General features: G+C 51.3%; 1 protein-coding gene across 1 annotated transcript in view; it reads right to left on the reverse strand.

The window, feature by feature from the left end:
* The window catches only part of LOC133360913 (transmembrane 9 superfamily member 2-like), a 17774-nt gene extending 4022 nt beyond the window's left edge, over positions 1-13752 (reverse strand). Inside the window, exons 1-6 of the mRNA XM_061579798.1 lie at positions 13527-13752; positions 11694-11761; positions 11155-11251; positions 10101-10231; positions 7778-7907; positions 2362-2489 (exon numbers count right to left, since the gene is read on the reverse strand). Coding sequence (XP_061435782.1) covers positions 2362-2489; positions 7778-7907; positions 10101-10231; positions 11155-11251; positions 11694-11761; positions 13527-13655 — 683 coding nt within the window. The 5' untranslated portion in view covers positions 13656-13752. The remainder of the gene's footprint in view (positions 1-2361; positions 2490-7777; positions 7908-10100; positions 10232-11154; positions 11252-11693; positions 11762-13526) is intronic.
* Positions 13753-21498: the final 7746 nt, after the last annotated feature.

A 21498-nucleotide genomic window follows, 5' to 3' on the forward strand; every position in this document is an offset into this window, starting at 1 on the left:
GATCCCCCCCAATGATCACATGATCACTCCCCCGTGATCCCCCCCCCAATGAGCACATGATCACTCCCCCGTGATCCCCCTCAATGATCACATGATCCCCCCCAATGATCACATGATCACTCCCCTGTGATCCCCCATCCCAATGATCACATGATCACTCCCCCGTGATCCCCCCTCAATGATCACATGATCACTCCCCCGTGATCCCCCCTCAATGATCACATGATCACTCCCCCGTGATCCCCCCTCAATGATCACATGATCACTCCCCCATGATCCCCCCTCAATGATCACATGATCCCTCCCCCGCGATCCCCCCTCAATGATCACATGATCACCCCCCCGTGATCCCCCCTCAATGATCACATGATCACTCCCTCGTGATCCCCGCCTCAATGATCACATGATCACTCCCCCGTGATCCCCCCCCAATGATCACATGATCACTCCCTCGTGATCCCCCCCAATGATCACATGATCACCCCCCCCTGATCCCCCCCCAATGATCACATGATCACTCCCCTGTGATCCCCCCCCCGTGATCCCCCCTCAATGATCACATGATCACTCCCCCGTGATCCCCCCCCAATGATCACATGATCACTCCCCTGTGATCCCCCCCCCCCGTGATCCCCCCCCAATGATCACATGATCACTCCCCCGTGATCCCCCCTCAATGATCACATGATCACTCCCCCGTGATCCCCCCCAATGATCACATGATCAGCCCCCCGTGATCCCCCCTCAATGATCACATGATCACCCCCCCGTGATCCCCTCCCAATGATCACATGATCACTCCCCCGTGATCCCCTCCCAATGATCACATGATCACTCCCCCGTGATCCCCCCTCATTGATCACATGATCACCCCCCCGTGATCCCCCCTCAATGATCACATGATCACTCCCCCGTGATCCCTCCCCAATGATCACATGATCACTCCCCCGTGATCCCCCCCTCAATGATCACATGATCACTCCCCCGTGATCCCCCCCCAATGATCACATGATCACCCCCTCGTGATCCCCCTCAATGATCACATGATCCCCCCCCCGTGATCCCCTCCTCAATGATCACATGATCGCTCCCCCGTGATCCCCCCCCAATGATCACATGATCACCCCCCCCGTGATCCCCCCCCAATGATCACATGATCGCTCTCCCGTGATCCCCCCCCAATGATCACATGACCCCCCCCCCGTGATCCCCTCCCAATGATCACATGATCCCCCCCCCGTGATCCCCTCCCAATGATCACATGATCACTCCCCTGTGATCCCCCCCTCAATGATCACATGATCACTCCCCCGTGATCCCCCCCCAATGATCACATGATCGCTCCCCCGTGATCCCCTCCCAATGATCACATGATCACTCCCCTGTGATCCCCCCCTCAATGATCACATGATCGCTCCCCCGTGATCCCCTCCCAATGATCACATGATCCCCCCCCGTGATCCCCTCCCAATGATCACATGATCACTCCCCCGTGATCCCCTCCCAATGATCACATGATCACTCCCCCGTGATCCCCTCCCAATGATCACATGATCACTCCCCCGTGATCCCCCCCCAATGATCACATGATCGCTCCCCCGTGATCCCCTCCCAATGATCACATGATCCCCCCCCGTGATCCCCTCCCAATGATCACATGATCCCCCCCCCGTGATCCCCTCCCAATGATCACATGATCACTCCCCCGTGATCCCCTCCCAATGATCACATGATCGCTCCCCCGTGATCCCCTCCCAATGATCACATGATCACTCCCCCGTGATCCCCTCCCAATGATCACATGATCCCCCCCCCGTGATCCCCTCCCAATGATCACATGATCACTCCCCTGTGATCCCCCCCTCAATGATCACATGATCCCCCCCCCGTGATCCCCTCCCAATGATCACATGATCCCCCCCCCGTGATCCCCCCCCAATGATCACATGATCACTCCCCCGTGATCCCCCCCCAATGATCACATGATCACTCTACCGTGACCCCCCCCCGTGATCCCCCCCCAATGATCACATGATCACTCCCCCGTGATCCCCCCAATGATCACATGATCACTCCCCCGTGATCCCCCCCCAATGATCACATGATCCCCCCCCGTGATCCCCCCCCAATGATCACATGATCACTCCCCCGTGACCCCCCCCCAATGATCACATGATCACTCCCCCGTGATCCCCCCCCAATGATCACATGATCACTCCCCCGTGATCAACCCCCCCCCCCATGATCCCCCCGTGATCCCCCCCAGCCCCCCCCCGTGATCTCCCCAGCCCCCCCCCCCAGCCCCCCCCCCAGCCCCCCCCCCAGCCCCCCCCCCAGCCCCCCCCCCAGCCCCCCCCTCACCTGCGTGGCACCACCTTGGCCGCCACGAGGCGTGCTCCCTCCCAGCCCTCGGCCGCCCCGCTGTGGTAGGAGAGCGTCACGTCCACGTGGTTGAAGAGGTAGAACGAGTCGGGCTCCTTGAACTCCGTCTGCAGTAACACAGAGGTAGTAACACAGTAGTAGTAACTCAGTGGTAGTAACACAGAGGTAGTAACGCTGTGGTAGGAGAGCGTCACGTCCACGTGGTTGAAGAGGTAGAACGAGTCGGGCTCCTTGAACTCCGTCTGCAGTAACACAGACGTAGTAACACAGAGGTAGTAGTAGTAGCACAGAGGTAGTAGTAGTAGTAACACAGTAGTAGTAGCACAGAGGTAGTAGTAGTAACACAGTGGTAGTTGTAGTAACACAGTGGTAGTAGTAGTAGTAGTAACACAGTAGTAGTAACACAGTGGTAGTAGTAGTAACACAGAGGTAGTAGTAGTAACACAGTGGTAGTAGTAGTAACACAGTGGTAGTAGTAGTAACACAGTGGTAGTAGTAGTAACACAGTGGTAGTAGTAGTAACACAGTGGTAGTAGTAGTAACACAGAGGTAGTAGTAGTAACACAGAGGTAGTAGTAGTAACACAGAGGTAGTAGTAGTAACACAGTGGTAGTAGTAGTAACACAGAGGTAGTAGTAGTAACACAGAGGTAGTAGTAGTAACACAGTGGTAGTAGTAGTAACACAGTGGTAGTAGTAGTAACACAGTGGTAGTAGTAGGAACACAGTGGTAGTAGTAGTAACACAGTGGTAGTAGTAGTAACACAGAGGTAGTAGTAGTAACACAGAGGTAGTAGTAGTAACACAGTGGTAGTAGTAGTAACACAGTGGTAGTAGTAGTAACACAGAGGTAGTAGTAGTAACACAGTGGTAGTAGTAGTAACACAGTGGTAGTAGTAGTAACACAGAGGTAGTAGTAGTAACACAGAGGTAGTAGTAGTAACACAGTGGTAGTAGTAGTAACACAGTGGTAGTAGTAGTAACACAGAGGTAGTAGTAGTAACACAGTGGTAGTAGTAGTAACACAGTGGTAGTAGTAGTAACACAGAGGTAGTAGTAGTAACACAGTGGTAGTAGTAGTAACACAGTGGTAGTAGTAGTAACACAGAGGTAGTAGTAGTAGTAACACAGAGGTAGTAGTAGTAACACAGTGGTAGTAGTAGTAACACAGAGGTAGTAGTAGTAACACAGTGGTAGTAGTAGTAACACAGAGGTAGTAGTAGTAACACAGTGGTAGTAGTAGTAACACAGTGGTAGTAGTAGTAACACAGTGGTAGTAGTAGTAACACAGTGGTAGTAGTAGTAACACAGTGGTAGTAGTAGTAGTAGTAACACAGTAGTAGTAACACAGAGGTAGTAGTAGTAGTAACACAGTGGTAGTAGTAGTAGTAGTAACACAGTAGTAGTAACACAGAGGTAGTAGTAGTAGTAACACAGAGGTAGTAGTAGTAGTAACACAGTGGTAGTAGTAGTAACACAGTAGTAGTAGTAGTAACACAGAGGTAGTAGTAGTAACACAGAGGTAGTAGTAGTAACACAGAGGTAGTAGTAGTAACACAGTGGTAGTAGTAGTAACACAGTGGTAGTAGTAGTAACACAGAGGTAGTAGTAGTAGTAACACAGTAGTAGTAGTAGTAACACAGAGGTAGTAGTAGTAACACAGAGGTAGTAGTAGTAACACAGTGGTAGTAGTAGTAACACAGAGGTAGTAGTAGTAACACAGTGGTAGTAGTAGTAACACAGTGGTAGTAGTAGTAACACAGTGGTAGTAGTAGTAACACAGAGGTAGTAGTAGTAGTAACACAGGGGTAGTAGTAGTAACACAGTGGTAGTAGTAGTAACACAGAGGTAGTAGTAGTAACACAGAGGTAGTAGTAGTAACACAGTGGTAGTTGTAGTAACACAGTGGTAGTAGTAGTAACACAGTAGTAGTAACACAGTGGTAGTAGTAGTAACACAGTGGTAGTAGTAGTAACACAGAGGTAGTAGTAGTAGTAACACAGTGGTAGTAGTAGTAACACAGTGGTAGTAGTAGTAACACAGAGGTAGTAGTAGTAACACAGTGGTAGTAGTAGTAACACAGAGGTAGTAGTAGTAACACAGTGGTAGTAGTAGTAACACAGAGGTAGTAGTAGTAACACAGTGGTAGTAGTAGTAACACAGTGGTAGTAGTAGTAACACAGAGGTAGTAGTAGTAACACAGAGGTAGTAGTAGTAACACAGTGGTAGTAGTAGTAACACAGTGGTAGTAGTAGTAACACAGAGGTAGTAGTAGTAACACAGTGGTAGTAGTAGTAACACAGTGGTAGTAGTAGTAACACAGAGGTAGTAGTAGTAGTAACACAGAGGTAGTAGTAGTAACACAGTGGTAGTAGTAGTAACACAGAGGTAGTAGTAGTAACACAGTGGTAGTAGTAGTAACACAGAGGTAGTAGTAGTAACACAGTGGTAGTAGTAGTAACACAGTGGTAGTAGTAGTAACACAGTGGTAGTAGTAGTAACACAGTGGTAGTAGTAGTAACACAGTAGTAGTAACACAGAGGTAGTAGTAGTAGTAACACAGTGGTAGTAGTAGTAGTAGTAACACAGTAGTAGTAACACAGAGGTAGTAGTAGTAGTAACACAGAGGTAGTAGTAGTAGTAACACAGTGGTAGTAGTAGTAACACAGTAGTAGTAGTAGTAACACAGAGGTAGTAGTAGTAACACAGAGGTAGTAGTAGTAACACAGAGGTAGTAGTAGTAACACAGTGGTAGTAGTAGTAACACAGTGGTAGTAGTAGTAACACAGAGGTAGTAGTAGTAGTAACACAGTAGTAGTAGTAGTAACACAGAGGTAGTAGTAGTAACACAGAGGTAGTAGTAGTAACACAGTGGTAGTAGTAGTAACACAGAGGTAGTAGTAGTAACACAGTGGTAGTAGTAGTAACACAGTGGTAGTAGTAGTAACACAGTGGTAGTAGTAGTAACACAGAGGTAGTAGTAGTAGTAACACAGAGGTAGTAGTAGTAACACAGTGGTAGTAGTAGTAACACAGAGGTAGTAGTAGTAACACAGAGGTAGTAGTAGTAACACAGTGGTAGTTGTAGTAACACAGTGGTAGTAGTAGTAACACAGTAGTAGTAACACAGTGGTAGTAGTAGTAACACAGTGGTAGTAGTAGTAACACAGAGGTAGTAGTAGTAGTAACACAGTGGTAGTAGTAGTAACACAGTGGTAGTAGTAGTAACACAGTGGTAGTAGTAGTAACACAGTGGTAGTAGTAGTAACACAGAGGTAGTAGTAGTAACACAGTGGTAGTAGTAGTAACACAGAGGTAGTAGTAGTAACACAGTGGTAGTAGTAGTAACACAGAGGTAGTAGTAGTAACACAGTGGTAGTAGTAGTAACACAGAGGTAGTAGTAGTAACACAGAGGTAGTAGTAGTAACTCAGTGGTAGTAGTAGTAACACAGAGGTAGTAGTAGTAACACAGTGGTAGTAGTAGTAACACAGAGGTAGTAGTAGTAACACAGAGGTAGTAGTAGTAACACAGTGGTAGTAGTAGTAACACAGAGGTAGTAGTAGTAACACAGAGGTAGTAGTAGTAACTCAGTGGTAGTAACACAGAGGTAGTAGTAGTAACACAGAGGTAGTAGTAGTAACACAGAGGTAGTAGTAGTAACACAGAGGTAGTAGTAGTAACACAGAGGTAGTAGTAGTAACACAGAGGTAGTAGTAGTAACACAGAGGTAGTAGTAGTAACTCAGTGGTAGTAACACAGTGGTAGTAGTAGTAACACAGTGGTAGTAGTAGTAACACAGTGGTAGTAGTAGTAACACAGTAGTAGTAGTAGTAACACAGGTAGTAACACAGTGGTAGTAGTAGTAACCAGAGGTAGTAGTAGTAACACAGTGGTAGTAGTAGTAACACAGAGTAGTAGTAACACAGTGGTAGTAGTAGTAACACAGTAGTAGTAGTAGTAACACAGAGGTAGTAGTAGTAACACAGAGGTAGTAGTAGTAGTAACACAGAGGTAGTAGTAGTAACACAGTGGTAGTAGTAGTAACACAGAGGTAGTAGTAGTAACACAGAGGTAGTAGTAGTAACACAGTGGTAGTAGTAGTAACACAGAGGTAGTAGTAGTAACACAGAGGTAGTAGTAGTAACACAGAGGTAGTAGTAGTAACACAGTGGTAGTAGTAGTAACTCAGTGGTAGTAACACAGAGGTAGTAGTAGTAACACAGTGGTAGTAACACAGAGGTAGTAGTAGTAACACAGTGGTAGTAGTAGTAACACAGAGGTAGTAGTAGTAACACAGTGGTAGTAGTAGTAACACAGTGGTAGTAGTAGTAACACAGAGGTAGTAGTAGTAACACAGTAGTAGTAGTAACACGGAGGTAGTAGTAGTAACACAGTAGTAGTAGTAGTAATAACACAGAGGTAGTAGTAGTAACACAGGTAGTAACACAGTGGTAGTAGTAGTAACCAGAGGTAGTAGTAGTAACACAGTGGTAGTAGTAGTAACACAGAGGGAGTAGTAGTAACACAGTGGTAGTAGTAGTAACACAGTAGTAGTAGTAGTAACACAGAGGTAGTAGTAGTAACACAGAGGTAGTAGTAGTAACACAGAGGTAGTAACACAGAGGTAGTAGTAGTAACACAGTAGTAGTAACACAGTAGTGGTAGTTAGTAGTGGTAGTTAGTAGTGGTAGTTAGTAGTGGTGTAACCCTCACGCTGATGATGCAGGCGTCCTTGTGATTGCTAGAGTAGTAGTTACAGTAGTTATAGTGGTAGTTAGTAGTGGTAGTTAGTAGTGGTAGTTAGTGCTAGTTAGTAGTGGTAGTTAGTAGCGGTAGTTAGTAGCGGTAGTTAGTAGTTGTAGTTAGTAGTGGTAGTTAGTAGTGGTAGTTAGTAGTGGTAGTTAGTAGTGGTAGTTAGTAGTGGTAGTTAGTAGTGGTGTAACCCTCACGCTGATGATGCAGGCGTCCTTGTGATTGCTAGAGTAGTAGTTACAGTAGTCATAGTGGTAGTAGTGGTAGTTAGTAGTGGTAGTTAGTAGTGGTAGTTAGTAGTGGTAGTTAGTAGTGGTAGTTAGTAGTGGTAGTTAGTAGTGGTAGTTAGTAGTGGTAGTTAGTAGTGGTGTAACCCTCACGCTGATGATGCAGGCGTCCTTGTGATTGCTAGAGTAGTAGTTACAGTAGTTATAGTGGTAGTTAGTAGTGGTAGTTAGTAGTGGTAGTTAGTAGTGGTAGTTAGTAGTGGTAGTTAGTAGTGGTGTAACCCTCACGCTGATGATGCAGGCGTCCTTGTGATTGCTAGAGTAGTAGTTACAGTAGTTATAGTGGTAGTTAGTAGTGGTAGTTAGTAGTGGTAGTTATTAGTGGTAGTTAGTAGCGGTAGTGGTGTACTCCTCACGCTGATGATGCAGGCGTCCTTGGGCTGCCCGGTGGCAGTGACGTAGCAGCCCACGGGGAAGCCGGGGTTACAGAAGAGTTTCCCCTCGTCCACGTGGTAGCACCATGTCACCGGCATGTTGTCAACAATCCTACACACCACACAGTCACACACACACAGTCACACACACACAGACACACACACACACCGACGGGGAAGCCGGGGTTACAGAAGAGCTTCCCCTCGTCCACGTGGTAGCACCACGTCACCGGCATGTTGTCTACAATCCTACACACCACACACACACACAGTCACACACACACACAGTCACACACACACACACACAGATACACAGACACACAGTCACACAGACACACACAGTCACACACACACGCCGCACACACACACAGTCACACACAGACACAGTCACACACATACACCGCGCACACACACACACACACAGTCACACAGTCACACACACACCAGAATCACACACACACACAAGAATCACACACACAAGAATCACACACACACACACCACGCCAGCGGCATGTTGTCCACGACCTTACAGGCAGCACGCACACACAGACACACACACAGTCACACGCACACACAGTTTCACACACACAGTCACACGCACACACAGTCACACACACAGTCACACGCACACACAGTCACACACACACAGACACACACACACACAGTCACACGTACACACAGTCACACGTACACACAGTCACACGTACACTCAGTCACACGTACACTCAGTCACACGTACACACAGTCACACGTACACACAGTCACACGTACACACAGTCACGCACACACAGTCACGCACACACACAGTCACGCACACACACAGTCACGCACACACACAGTCTCACACACACACAGTCACACACACACACAGTCACGCACACACAGTCACACACACACACAGTCACACACACACACAGTCACGCACACACACACAGTCACGCACACACACACAGTCACACACACACACACACAGTCACACACACACACAGTCACACACACAGTCACACACACACACAGTCACACACACACACAGTCACACACACACACAGTCACACACATACACAGTCACGCACACACACAGTCACGCACACATACAGTCACGCACACACACAGTCACGCACACACACAGTCACGCACACACACAGTCACGCACACACACAGTCACACACACACACAGTCACACACACACACAGTCACACACACACACAGTCACACACACACACAGTCACACACACACACAGTCACGCACACACAGGCAACACACACACACAGTCACACACACACAGTCACACACACACACAGTCACGCACACACAGGCAACACACACACACAGTCACACACACACACAGTCACACACACACACACAGTCACACACACACACAGTCACACACACACACAGTCACACACACACACAGTCACACACACACACAGTCACACACACACACAGTCACACACACACAGTCACACAACAGTCACACACACACAGTCACACACACAGTCACACACACACAGTCACACACACACACAGTCACACACACACACAATCACACACACACAGTCACACACACACACAGTCACACACACAGTCACACACACACACAGTCACACACACACACAGTCACGCACACACACACAGTCACACACACACACAGTCACACACACACACAGTCACACACACAGTCACACACACACACAGTCACACACACACAGTCACACACACACACAGTCACACACACACACAGTCACACACACAGGCAACACAAGAGACACCACATCACGGACAGTCTACTATCGCACACACACACAGGCACACTGATGAGGATGGTGATGGTGGTGATGGTGATGCTGATGGTGGTGGTGATGCTGATGGTGGTGGCGGTGATGGAGGAGATACCAGTGGTGCTGGTAGTTGAAGTGGTTGTAGTGATGATGGTGATGATGATGGTAATAATGATGGTGATGATAATGATGGTGATGATGATGATGGCGATGATGATGATGATGGTGATGATGATGGTGATGATGATGGTGATGATGGTGATGATGGTGATGATGGTGATGATGGAGATACCAGTGGTGCTGGTAGTTGAAGTGGTTGTAGTGATGATGATGGTGATGATGATGGCGATGATGATGACGATGGTGATGACGATGGTGATGATGATGGTGATGATGGAGATACCAGTGGTGCTGGTAGTTGAAGTGGTTGTAGTGATGATGATGGTGATGATGATGGCGATGATGATGACGATGGTGATGACGATGGTGATGATGATGGTGACGATGGTGATGATGGAGGGGATACCAGTGGTGCTGGTAGTTGAAGTGCATGGCCTTCTTGAGGAAGTCCAGGCTGGCCTGGTCATCGGCGGAGCCCGGCTCGTACACCTTGGGCTCGCACAGGACGGCACACGCCGTCTCCTCCTTGAACGTCACCTGCACACAGGCAAAGGTCACCCATGTAGCCTCTAGCAGACTGTAGGGGCAAGTGCTGTTAGTAGCGAGTAGCAGCAGCACCTATACACAGACAAAGATCCCCCGTGTAGCCTCTAACAGGCTGTAGGGGCAAGTGCTGTTAGTAGCGAGTAGCAGCAGCACCTATACACAGACAAAGATCCCCCGTGTAGCCTCTAACAGGCTGTAGGGGCAAGTACTGTTAGTAGCGAGTAGCAGCAACACCTATACACAGACAAAGATCCCCTGTGTAGCCTCTAACAGGCTGTAGGGGCAAGTGCTGTTAGTAGCGAGAAGCAGCAGCGTCTATGATGAGTCACGCACACAGTCTCACTCACACAGACACACAACAACAACAACAACCGCCATTCGCCACTAAGTGACGGTGACGTCACCACGACGCTTGTGCCAGGCCAAGTGCACCTTGAGGCCACGTGAAGTGTTGACAGACACACACGCAAACACAGTGACACACTCACACAGACACACACACAGACACACACACAGAGACAGACACACACACACAGAGATACACACAGTGACACAGTGAGACACACTCACACACCACACACAGACTCACACACAGTGACACACACACAGACACACACAGTGACACACACACACAGTGACACAGACACACACAGTGACACACAGTGACACACACACACAGTGACACACACACACAGTGACACAAACACAGTGACACACACAGTGACACAGTGAGACACACTCACACACCACACACAGACTCACACACAGTGACACACACACAGTGACACAGTGACACACTCACACACACCACACAGACTCAGGAATCGAACCCGGGCCCCCTCTGCGGGGCTGGTGTGCGAGCCCCCCCCACCCCCCACCCCGGCGAGCCATGAGACCACGTGGCCACCACGCACCTTGTACGGCGAGGGCTCTATCCTCTCACCGAACAGCACCTGGCCCAGGTTCTCCGTGGGTCTCTGTTTGCTTTCGGGCGCCTTGCAGAAGTCGAACCTAGACCACACGCCGACGGGAGAGAGGCCGGGGGGGGGGGGAGTCAGTGTTACGAGACAAAGATCCCCCGTGTAGCCTCTCACGGGATGGCGGGGCAAGTGCTGTTGGTAGTTGCGAGTAGCAGCACTTGCCCCAACAGTCTGTTAAGGCTCTACAGGGGGTCTTTGTCTTTGTGTGTGGGTACATGTTTGTGAGTGCGTGTGAGTGTGTGTGAGTGCGTGAGTACGTGTGAGTGCGTGCGTGTGAGTACGAGTGAGTGCGTGCGTGTGAGTACGTGAGTGAGTACGCGAGTGAGTGTGAATGCGTGTGAGAGTGCGTGTGAGAGTACGTGTGAGAGTGCGTGAGTGAGTACGTGTGAGATTACGTGAGTGAGTACGTGAGTGAGTGTGAGTACGAGTGAGTGAGTACGTGAGTGAGTGTGAGTACGTGAGCGAGTACTCACGCGTTGTACTCGTAGGGCAGCACAGACTCCACCGAGTCCAGGCGGTTCATGTAGAGCTCGATGGTGGACTGGGACACGCACAGAGAGGGGCGACACACTTACAGCAGAGGTCACGCACGTGGTGGTGGTGGTGATGGTGGTAGTGGTGATGGTGGTGATGGTGGTGGGGATGGTGGTGGGGATGGCGATGGTGGTGGTGATGGTGGAGGTGATGGTGGTGATGGTGGGGATGGTGATGGTGGTGGTCGTGGTGATGATGGTGGTGATGGTGGGGATGGTGATGGTGGTGGTGATGATGGTGGTGGTGATGGTGGGGATGGTGATGGTGGTGGTGGTGATGGTGGTGATGGTGGTGGTGGTGATGGTGGTGATGGCGGTGTTGGAGGTGATGGTGGTGGTGATGGTGGTGATGGCGGTGTTGGAGGTGATGGTGGTGGTGGAGATGATGGTGGTGATGATGGTGGTGATGATGGCAGTGGTGATGGCGGTGGTGATGCCGATGGTGGAGGTGATGGTGGTGGTGGAGGTGATGGTGGTGGTGGAGATGATGGTGGTGGAGATGATGGTGGTGGAGATGATGGTGGTGGAGATGATGGTGGTGGTTATGAAAATATTTTATTGTATACTCTTTGGTTCTTTCGGTAAAGTCACGTAGGTATAAAATAAAATAAATCACGACATTTCGGGCGCAACACAAGTGTCCATCATCAGGTGTATTTCACCTTCATCTAACCAGGTTAACACAAAAAACCCCTTGAGGTTAAAACCCTCTTTTGCGAGGGCGACGATGACGATGATGGTGGTGTTAAAATGATGATGGTGAAAGAGATGATGGTGAGAGAGATGATATTGATGTTGTGATAGAAATGATGATGATGATGATGGTGGTGGTGAAAACAATGATGATGGTGATCGAGATGATGATGATGGTGATTAAAGAGATGATGATACGTAGGCTTGGGTGACCAGTATCATTCATGATAAAGGTTTGTGGGTTAGATCGCGTTCAGTATAAATGTGTCGCAACCCTCCACCACCCGACACGGCCAATCATTCAACAAAGTGTCACGTTGACAGAAGACAGAATAGTTCACAACTTTAGCCCACCGGTGTGTGTTCAAGCTCCACCACACACGAGCTCCACCACACACGAGCTCCACCACGCGAGCTCCACCAGTGGAGCTCCACCAGTGAAGCTCCACCAAACGAGCTCCACCAGTGGAGCTCCACCAGTAGAGCTCCACCACACACGAGCTCCACCAGTGAAGCTCCACCAGTGGAGCTCCACCACACACGAGCTCCACCGGCGGAGCTCCACCGGCGGAGCTCCACCACGCGAGCTCCACCGGTGGAGCTTCACAGCGGAGCTCCACCACACGACCTCCACCACACGAGCTCCACCAGTGAAGCTCCACCACACGACCTCCACCACACGAGCTCCACCAGTGAAGCTCCACCACACGACCTCCACAACACGAGCTCCACCAGTGAAGCTCCACCACACGACCTCCACCACACGAGCTCCACCAGTGAAGCTGCCCAAGTGGAGCTCCACCAGTGGAACTCCACCACACACAACTCCGCACTGTGTATTTGGCCTACTCTGCCGCATTAAAGACTCCGAAAAGGGAAAAAAAATACGACGAGAGAGCGCGGCGTTATAGCGTCAAACAATAACGACGACGACAACAACAACAATATCAACAACAACAATAACAACAACAACAGCGCGTTCAAACTTCGCGACGGACGAAGGGAAACAAGAAGAAGAAGAAAAAAAAAAGACCGAAGGGAGTTTAGGCCGAAGCCTCGGCGTGGGCCTGACGAGCCTACCTGACAGTTGAGGTGCTCCTCGGCCTTCTCGCAGAAGCTGACGGGGGCGAGACCCGGGAGGTAGAACGCCTGGCCCAGCGCTAGCACGCACAGCAGCGTCGTCGTCGCTGTAGCAGCAGCAGCGGCCATCGTACGAGGGTGTTGTTGTTTGTTTGTGTGAAGCGGCCGCGTCCTCTCTCAATGTTTCTATTTGCTGTGAAGTTTGTGGAGGTGGAGGAGGGAGGGAGGGAGGGGGAAGTGATCTCGACTCCCCCAACACGCCGGTGACGTCGTCTCGGTGACGTCACCACGCAGACTTCCCACCTCTGTTTGGGTTGCGCGGTGACGTCACCGCGCAGATTTGGGTTGAGATCGCAGCGGCTGGGTTTGCGCGGTGACGTCACCACGCAGACTTCCCACTCTGTTTGGGTTGCGTGGTGACGTCACCGCGCAGATTTGGGTTGGGATCGCAGCGGCTGGGTTTGCGCGGTGACGTCACCACGCAGACTTCCCACTCTGTTTGGGTTGCGTGGTGACGTCACCGCGCAGATTTGGGTTGGGATCGCAGCGGCTGGGTTTGCGCGGTGACGTCACCACGCAGACTTCCCCCCTCTGTTTGGGTTGCGCGGTGACGTCACTGCGCAGATTTAGGTTCGGCTCACAGCGGCTGGCTTTGCGTGGTGACGTCACTGCACAGATTTGGGTTTGGTTCGTAGCGGCTGGCTTTGCGTGGTGACGTCACCACGCAACCTCCCTTTTGAGTTCGCGGCAGCTGAGTTGCGTGATGACGTCACGACGTAAATTCCGGTTGGACTCGTTGCAGCTGAGTTGCGTGATGACGTCACGACGTAAATTCCGGTTGGAATAGCTGCAGCTGAGTTGCGTGATGACGTCACGACGTAGATTCCAGTTGGACTCGTTGCAGCTGAGTTGCGTGATGACGTCACGACGTAAATTACAGTTGGACTCACTGCAGCTGAGTTGCGTGATGACGTCACGACGTAAAATCCGGTTGGACTCGCTGCAGCTGAGTTGCGTGATGACGTCATCACGCAGACTCCCTTCTGAGTTCGCTCCAGCTGAGTTGCGTGATGACGTCACGACGTAAATTCCGGTTGGACTCGCTGCAGCTGAGTTGCGTGATGACGTCATCACGCAGACTCCCTTCTGAGTTCGCTGTAGCTGAGTTGCGTGATGACGTCACGACGTAGATTCAGTCTCAAAGTCAATGCCTCTAACATCATCATCATGGTGACGATGATTATTTTCAGAGCCACGCGCGTTCGCGTGTTCGCCACCAGTGTTGTGTGCGCGCGGTTAACGCAGACCCCTGATGACGCCTTACAATGGGTGTCTACTGTGGTGTTTGAACGTCTTCAAGGCCGTAGCCACGGAGTCAACAACATTGGGGGGGGGGGGCAAATCTTCCAGGGGGTGTGGGGGGCCCAACCCCCCAAAAACCCATAAAAAAATCTAAATTTTAAACTCATTTCCTGCCATTTGCTGCGTAAAAATATTTTTAAAAATTCACCAACACACGGGATGGACTTTTTATTTTATTTTGTACAATAATGGGCCCAACCCCCCAAAAAACCCAGAAAAAAATCAAACTTTTAAACTCATTTCCTGCCATTTGCTGCGTAAAAATATTTTTAAAAATTCACCAACACATGGGATGGACTTTTTATTTTATTTTGTACAATAATGTCTAAGAGTGTATTGTATTTCATTGCTCTGTTTTGACGTTTTTTTTACAATTCCTTGTTTCATTGTATGTAATGACAGAGATTCGGGATTAATAAAGTACAACCACAATCATATAAAGATACATCTATGCGTTTATTTATATGAAGACAAGTCCAGATATTGTGGCCAAGGGTGGGGAGGGAGGGGCCGGGTGGGGAGGGGAGGGTGGGGAGGGGCTGGGTGGGGAGGGTGGGGAGGGGCTGGGTGGGGAGAGGAGGGTGGGGCTGGGTGGGGAGGGGAGGGTGGGGAGGGGCTGGGAGGGGAGGGTGGGGAGGGGCTGGGTGGGGAGAGGAGGGTGGGGAGGGTGGGGCTGGGTGGGGAGGGTGGGGAGGGGCTGGGTGGGGAGAGGAGGGTGGGGCTGGGTGGGGAGGGGAGGGTGGGGAGGGGCTGGGAGGGGAGGGTGGGGAGGGGCTGGGTGGGGAGAGGAGGGTGGGGAGGGTGGGGCTGGGTGGGGAGGGTGGGGAGGGGCTGGGTGGGGAGAGGAGGGTGGGGAGGGAGGGGCCGGGTGGGGAGGGGAGGGTGGGGAGGGGCTGGGTGGGGAGGGTGGGGAGGGGCTGGGTGGGGAGAGGAGGGTGGGGAGGGTGGGGCTGGGTGGGGAGGGGAGGGTGGGGAGGGGCTGGGAGGGGAGGGCGGGGAGGGGCTGGGTGGGGAGGGGGAGGGGCTGGGTGGGGAGGGTGGGGCTGGGTGGGGGGTGGGAGGGGTGGGGCTGGGTGGGGTGGGGCTGGTCACCCCGAGGTGCCCTTATAAAACTCAACGTTTAACCTACTCACGCCGGCTTGTGCCCGCCCTCACAGTCGGGCATATTTGCGGAATACACCACGCCGCCGTTGACCCTGCAGGCCATTGACCGAGCAACCCAACGTTCCTACCAGCTCCCTCCGCAGGAATGTGTTATAATGACGGCCTTGTCTTAAACACAACTGCTGTTTAATTGCCAGAGAAAGGATACGAAGCTATTCTTATATTCTAATACAGCCCCAGCCGGTTAAATATCCTATAAAATCACTTAGACTGCGACACGAGGGAATCAGGTGAGCTATGAAGCTCATTGTCACAGATTGTCCAGGTAGGGGGTACGGGGTCACAACAACAACAACAAACACTGACAGACACACACCATCATATTGGCAAGTACAGCATAAGTAAACAAATCACCCAGACATACACACACAACAATACCGGACAAATCCCACTAGTAGAGACCCACAGAGACCCACAGAGACTCACAGAGACCCACAGAGACCCACAGAGACTCACAGAGACCCATAGAGACCCACAGAGACCCATAGAGACTCACAGAGACTCACAGAGACCCATAGAGACTCACAGAGACCCACAGAGACCCACAGAGACCCATAGAGACTCACAGAGACTCACAGAGACCCATAGAGACTCATAAAGTCCCACAGAGACCCATAGAAACTCAAAGAAACTCACAGAGACCTACGTAGACTCACAAAGACTCACAGAGACCCACAGAGACTCACAGAGACCCACAGAGATCCATAGAAACTCACAGAGACTCACAGAGACCCACATAGACTCATAGAGTCCCACAGAGACCCATAGAGATTCACGCTCATAGAGACGCATTAAAGCCCACAGAGACCCATAGAGACCCCCAGAGGCCCCCAGAGATCCACAGAGACCCATAGAGACCCCCAGAGACCCACAGAGATCCACAGAGATCCACAGAGACCCATAGAGACCCCCAGAGGCCCCCAGAGATCCACAGAGACCCATAGAGACTCACAAAGACTCGGTTCACCTGGGTCTAGAGAGACTCGTGGTGTAGAGAGACTCGGGGTCTAGAGAGACTCGGGGTAGCCTGGGATTGGGGTTGGTGGCACACGCGCTGGATCAGACGAGGCCTGCGTGCGCTAGCAGCAGGCCGCACTCCTCCTCGCCGCCCCGCGCCAGCGCCCTCAGGATGAGCTTGTTCACCGCGGCGGCGCCAGCCCCCGTGGCCCCCGTGACCCCCGTGACCCCCGTGGCCCCCGTGCCGGTGCCGGTGCCGGTGACGGTGACGGTGACGGTGGCGGTGACGGTGACGGTGGCGGCCGCAGCAGCGACGGTGGCCGCCCTCTCCTCTTCGCTTAGGAAGCCGCCCTTGGACAGAGCCTGGGCCACCTGCGGTACCTGTGGGGCACCACCAACGGCATCAACACCACCAGCATCAACCACCACCACCACCAACAGCATCAACCACCAGCACCACAATCAACCACCAACAGCATCAACCACCACCACCATCAACCACCGCCACCATCTCCGCCACTACCACCACCGCCACCACCATCACGGCCACCACCACCACCATCACCCACGCCACCAGCACCAAAGACAAGATCCCCCATAAAGCCTTCACAGATTATTATTTGGTTCTTTCGGTTAAGTCACGTCTAGACGTGACTTAACCGAAAGAACCAAATAATAATTCCTGCAGTTACGAAAGTTCTAAAATTAAGACCTTCACAGATTGTTGGGGCAAGTGCAGTTAGCCAGCACCACGCCCGACCGCCTTTGTCTCCCTAGTGGCGATGTTTACTACACATCGCACCAGGCACTCATTTGAGGCCGAGTCGACCTAAGGGAGGCCCAGGGCCGGTTCAGATAATCGTCACCGGCGGTGTTGGTGGCCGTGAGCGGGAATCAAACTCGAGTCACCGGGTTCGTAGCGCAGCGTAGCGCTAACCGCTGCACCACCACTCCCCACCACCACCGCCATCACCACCACCACCCAACAAAAACAACAACCGCCATTCGCCTCTAAGTGGCAGTGATGTCACCACGGGGCCTGTGCCAGGCTAGGTGCACGTTGAGGTCACGTGAAGTGTCAATCTCTCGATGGCAGGAGGTCATGGGGCAGACCCAGCAGGTGCCACGGGTCGACCGACTGAGATGACTGAGATGAGTGGCTGATGCACCACCTGTGCCCCCTGCTGTGCCAACTTGCTGTGCTTTAGCCACCCGGCGCTCCGCTCGTTGTTATGAGCATCGCTCCTCCGCCCTCCGTTGTTATTTCTGGAGGGCGACTGCCTCCAACTGCCCAGTAGCGTCCTTCACGAGCCTCCTCCACAGAGGACGATCTTGACACCGCTGGTACCAGTCATCGGCAAGTCCACTCAGCTCCACGTCCTGCTGTACCACGTCACTCCATCTCTTCTCTAGCCCGTGCCACGCCCGTTCAGTCATCGTCATCACGTGGACAAGTATCAGCAGCAGCCAAACGACTCTAAATTGCGTGACGCTGACTCAATGTGGAGGGAATGAACAGGAGGACCCGGAGAAAAATCCCCAAAAATTATGGGGAGAGAGAGAGGGAGAGAGATGCAGACTCCAAATATACAGCAGCAGCAGCAGGCATCGTCAGGGTCGGGATCGAGCCCACGACCTCCTGCGTACCAGGCGAGGTAGTCAACATCTCATCAGGGTCGGGATGGAACCCACGACCTCCTGCGTACCAGGCGAGGTAGTCAACATCTCATCAGGGTCGGGATGGAACCCACGACCTCCTGCGTACCAGGCGAGGTAGTCAACATCTCGGTGGTGGCGGCCCGGTTACCTTGCCGCGAAGGTTGAGAGAGACGGTAGCGAAGTTCTCCCTGAGGCGCGTGGAGAGAGTCTTCTTCTGGGCAGGGGTCTCTGTCGGACATCGTCGTCGTCATCATCATCGATGAGGATGACGTCATCGTTAACATCGTCGTTGACATCATCAATGATGACATCATCATCGACATCATCAATGATGACATCATCGACATCATCACAAACGATGACATCGTCGACATCATCAACATCGACATCGTCATCAACATCATTATCAACGATGACATCATCATCGACATCGTCAACATCAACATCGTCATCAACATCATTATCAACGATGACATCATCAACATCGACATCGTCAACATCGACATCATCATCATCGACGATGACATCATCAACATCGACATCATCATCATCATCAACGATGACATCATCAACATCGACATCGTCAACATCAACATCGTCAACATCGACATCATCATCATCAACGATGACATCATCAACATCGACATCATCATCATCAACGATGAAATCATCGGTTTTTTACCCTTCTATCTGGCAACAAAACTGACACCTTTTTACGAGGAGTCATGTTTGCATAGACCGCAATACCTGCAGTCATAATGCATTATGACTGCAGGTATTGCGGTCTATGCAAACATGACTCCTTGTAAAAAGGTGTCAGTTTTGTTGCCAGATAGAAGGGTAAAAAACCAATTATCATATTTTTACTGGCAAATGAGGTTCCCATGATGAAATCATCAACGACATCGTCAACATCATCAACATTGATGACATCAACGACATCGTCAACATCATCATCGATGACATCAACATCATCAACACCATCATCAATGATGACATCATCAACGATGACATCATCATCGATATCGTCAATACCAACACCATCATTAACGATGACATCATCAATGACATCGTCAACATCAGCGATGACATCATCATCGACATCGTCAACATCATCATCGATGACATCATCATCGACATCGTCAACATCATCATCGATGACATCACCACCAACATCAACACCATCATCAACGATGACATCATCAATGACATTGTCAACATCGTCAACATCAGCGATGAAATCATCGTCAACATCATCATCATCAATGACATCATCGTCAACATCATCATCATCAATGACATCATCATCAACATCATCATCAACTTCGGCGTCGTCATCACCGCGTGCAACGTTAGTGGCACGGCACGGCACAGTTTTGTGCAGTGGAAAAAAAACCCGAAAACAACCGTGCCAGGGCTAGCCCTGGCCTGACTCGGATGTGGAAAAAAATGTGCCGGAGCTGGCTTGGCACGGCTCGGTTTGTGCAGTGGAAAAAAAAACGAACCCTATCAGGGCTGGCTTGGCACGGCTCGGTTTGTGCAGTGGAAAAAAAAACGAACCATACCAGGGCTGGCTTGGCACGGCTCGGTTTGTGCAGTGGAAAAAAGAAAAAACATGCCAGGGCTGGCTTAGCACGGTTCGGTTTGTGCAGTGGAAAAAAGAAAAAACATGTCAGGGCTGGCTTGGCACGGTTCGGTTTGTGCAGTGGAAAAAAGAAAAAACATGCCAGGGCTGGCTTAGCACGGTTCGGTTTGTGCAGTGGAAAAAAAAAAACGAACCATGTCAGGGCTGGCTTGGCACGGTTCACTTTGTGCAGTGGAAAAAAAAAACGAACCCTATCAGGGCTGGCTTGGCACGGTTCGGTTTGTGCAGTGGAAAAAAACAACGAACCCTATCAGGGCTGGCTTGGCACGGTTCGGTTTGTGCAGTGGAAAAAAAACAACGAACCATACCAGGGCTGGCTTGGCACGGTTCGGTTTGTGCAGTGGAAAAAAACAACGAACCATACCAGGGCTGGCTTGGCACGGCTCGGTTTGTGCAGTGGAAAAAAACAACGAACCATACCAGGGCTGGCTTGGCACGGTTCGGTTTGTGCAGTGGAAAAAAACAACAAACCATACCAGGGCTGGCTTGGCACGGCTCGGTTTGTGCAGTGGAAAAAAACAACGAACCATACCAGGGCTGGCTTGGCACGGCTCGGTTTGTGCAGTGGAAAAAAACAACGAACCATGCCAGGGCTGGCTTGGCACGGTTCGGTTTGTGCAGTGGAAAAGCGAGGAGCTGAATGGCCGCGTGCTGCGTGCGCTGGATGGCTACCTTGGTGAGGAGTGGGCGGCGAGCTGGAGTTGGACGGCGTGAGCACCATGTAGATGTCCTCCTCCTCTTCCTCCTCCTCCTCCTCACGCCCCGGGCTCTCCGTGTGGTCGCGAGGGGCTGAGGCTGCGGGATGATGGGGAAATCGCCGTCGGTGAGCGCGAGCGCGCACATGTGTGTGGGAGGGTGTGTGTGGGTGGGTGTGGGTGTGTGGGTGTTTGTGGGTGGGTGTGGGTGTGTGTGTGGGTGGGGGTGGGTGGGTGTGTGTGTGGTGTGGGTGTGTGGGTGTTTGTGGGTGGGTGTGGGTGTGTGTGTGGGTGTGTGTGGGTGAGTGTGTGGGTGGTGTGGGTGTGTGGGTGTTTGTGGGTGTGTGTGGGTGTGTGTGTGTGGGTGTGTGTGGGTGTGTGTGGGTGTGTAGGTGTGTGTATGGTGTGTGTGTGTGGGTGTGTGTATGGCGTGTGTGTGTGTGGGTGTGTGTGGGTGTGTGTGGGTGTGTGGTATGTGTGTGGTGTGTGT

The sequence above is a fragment of the Lethenteron reissneri genome, chromosome 70, assembly GCF_015708825.2.
Source record: "Lethenteron reissneri isolate LAM-NWPU_2019-01 chromosome 70, ASM1570882v1, whole genome shotgun sequence".
Lineage (NCBI taxonomy): Eukaryota > Metazoa > Chordata > Hyperoartia > Petromyzontiformes > Petromyzontidae > Lethenteron > Lethenteron reissneri.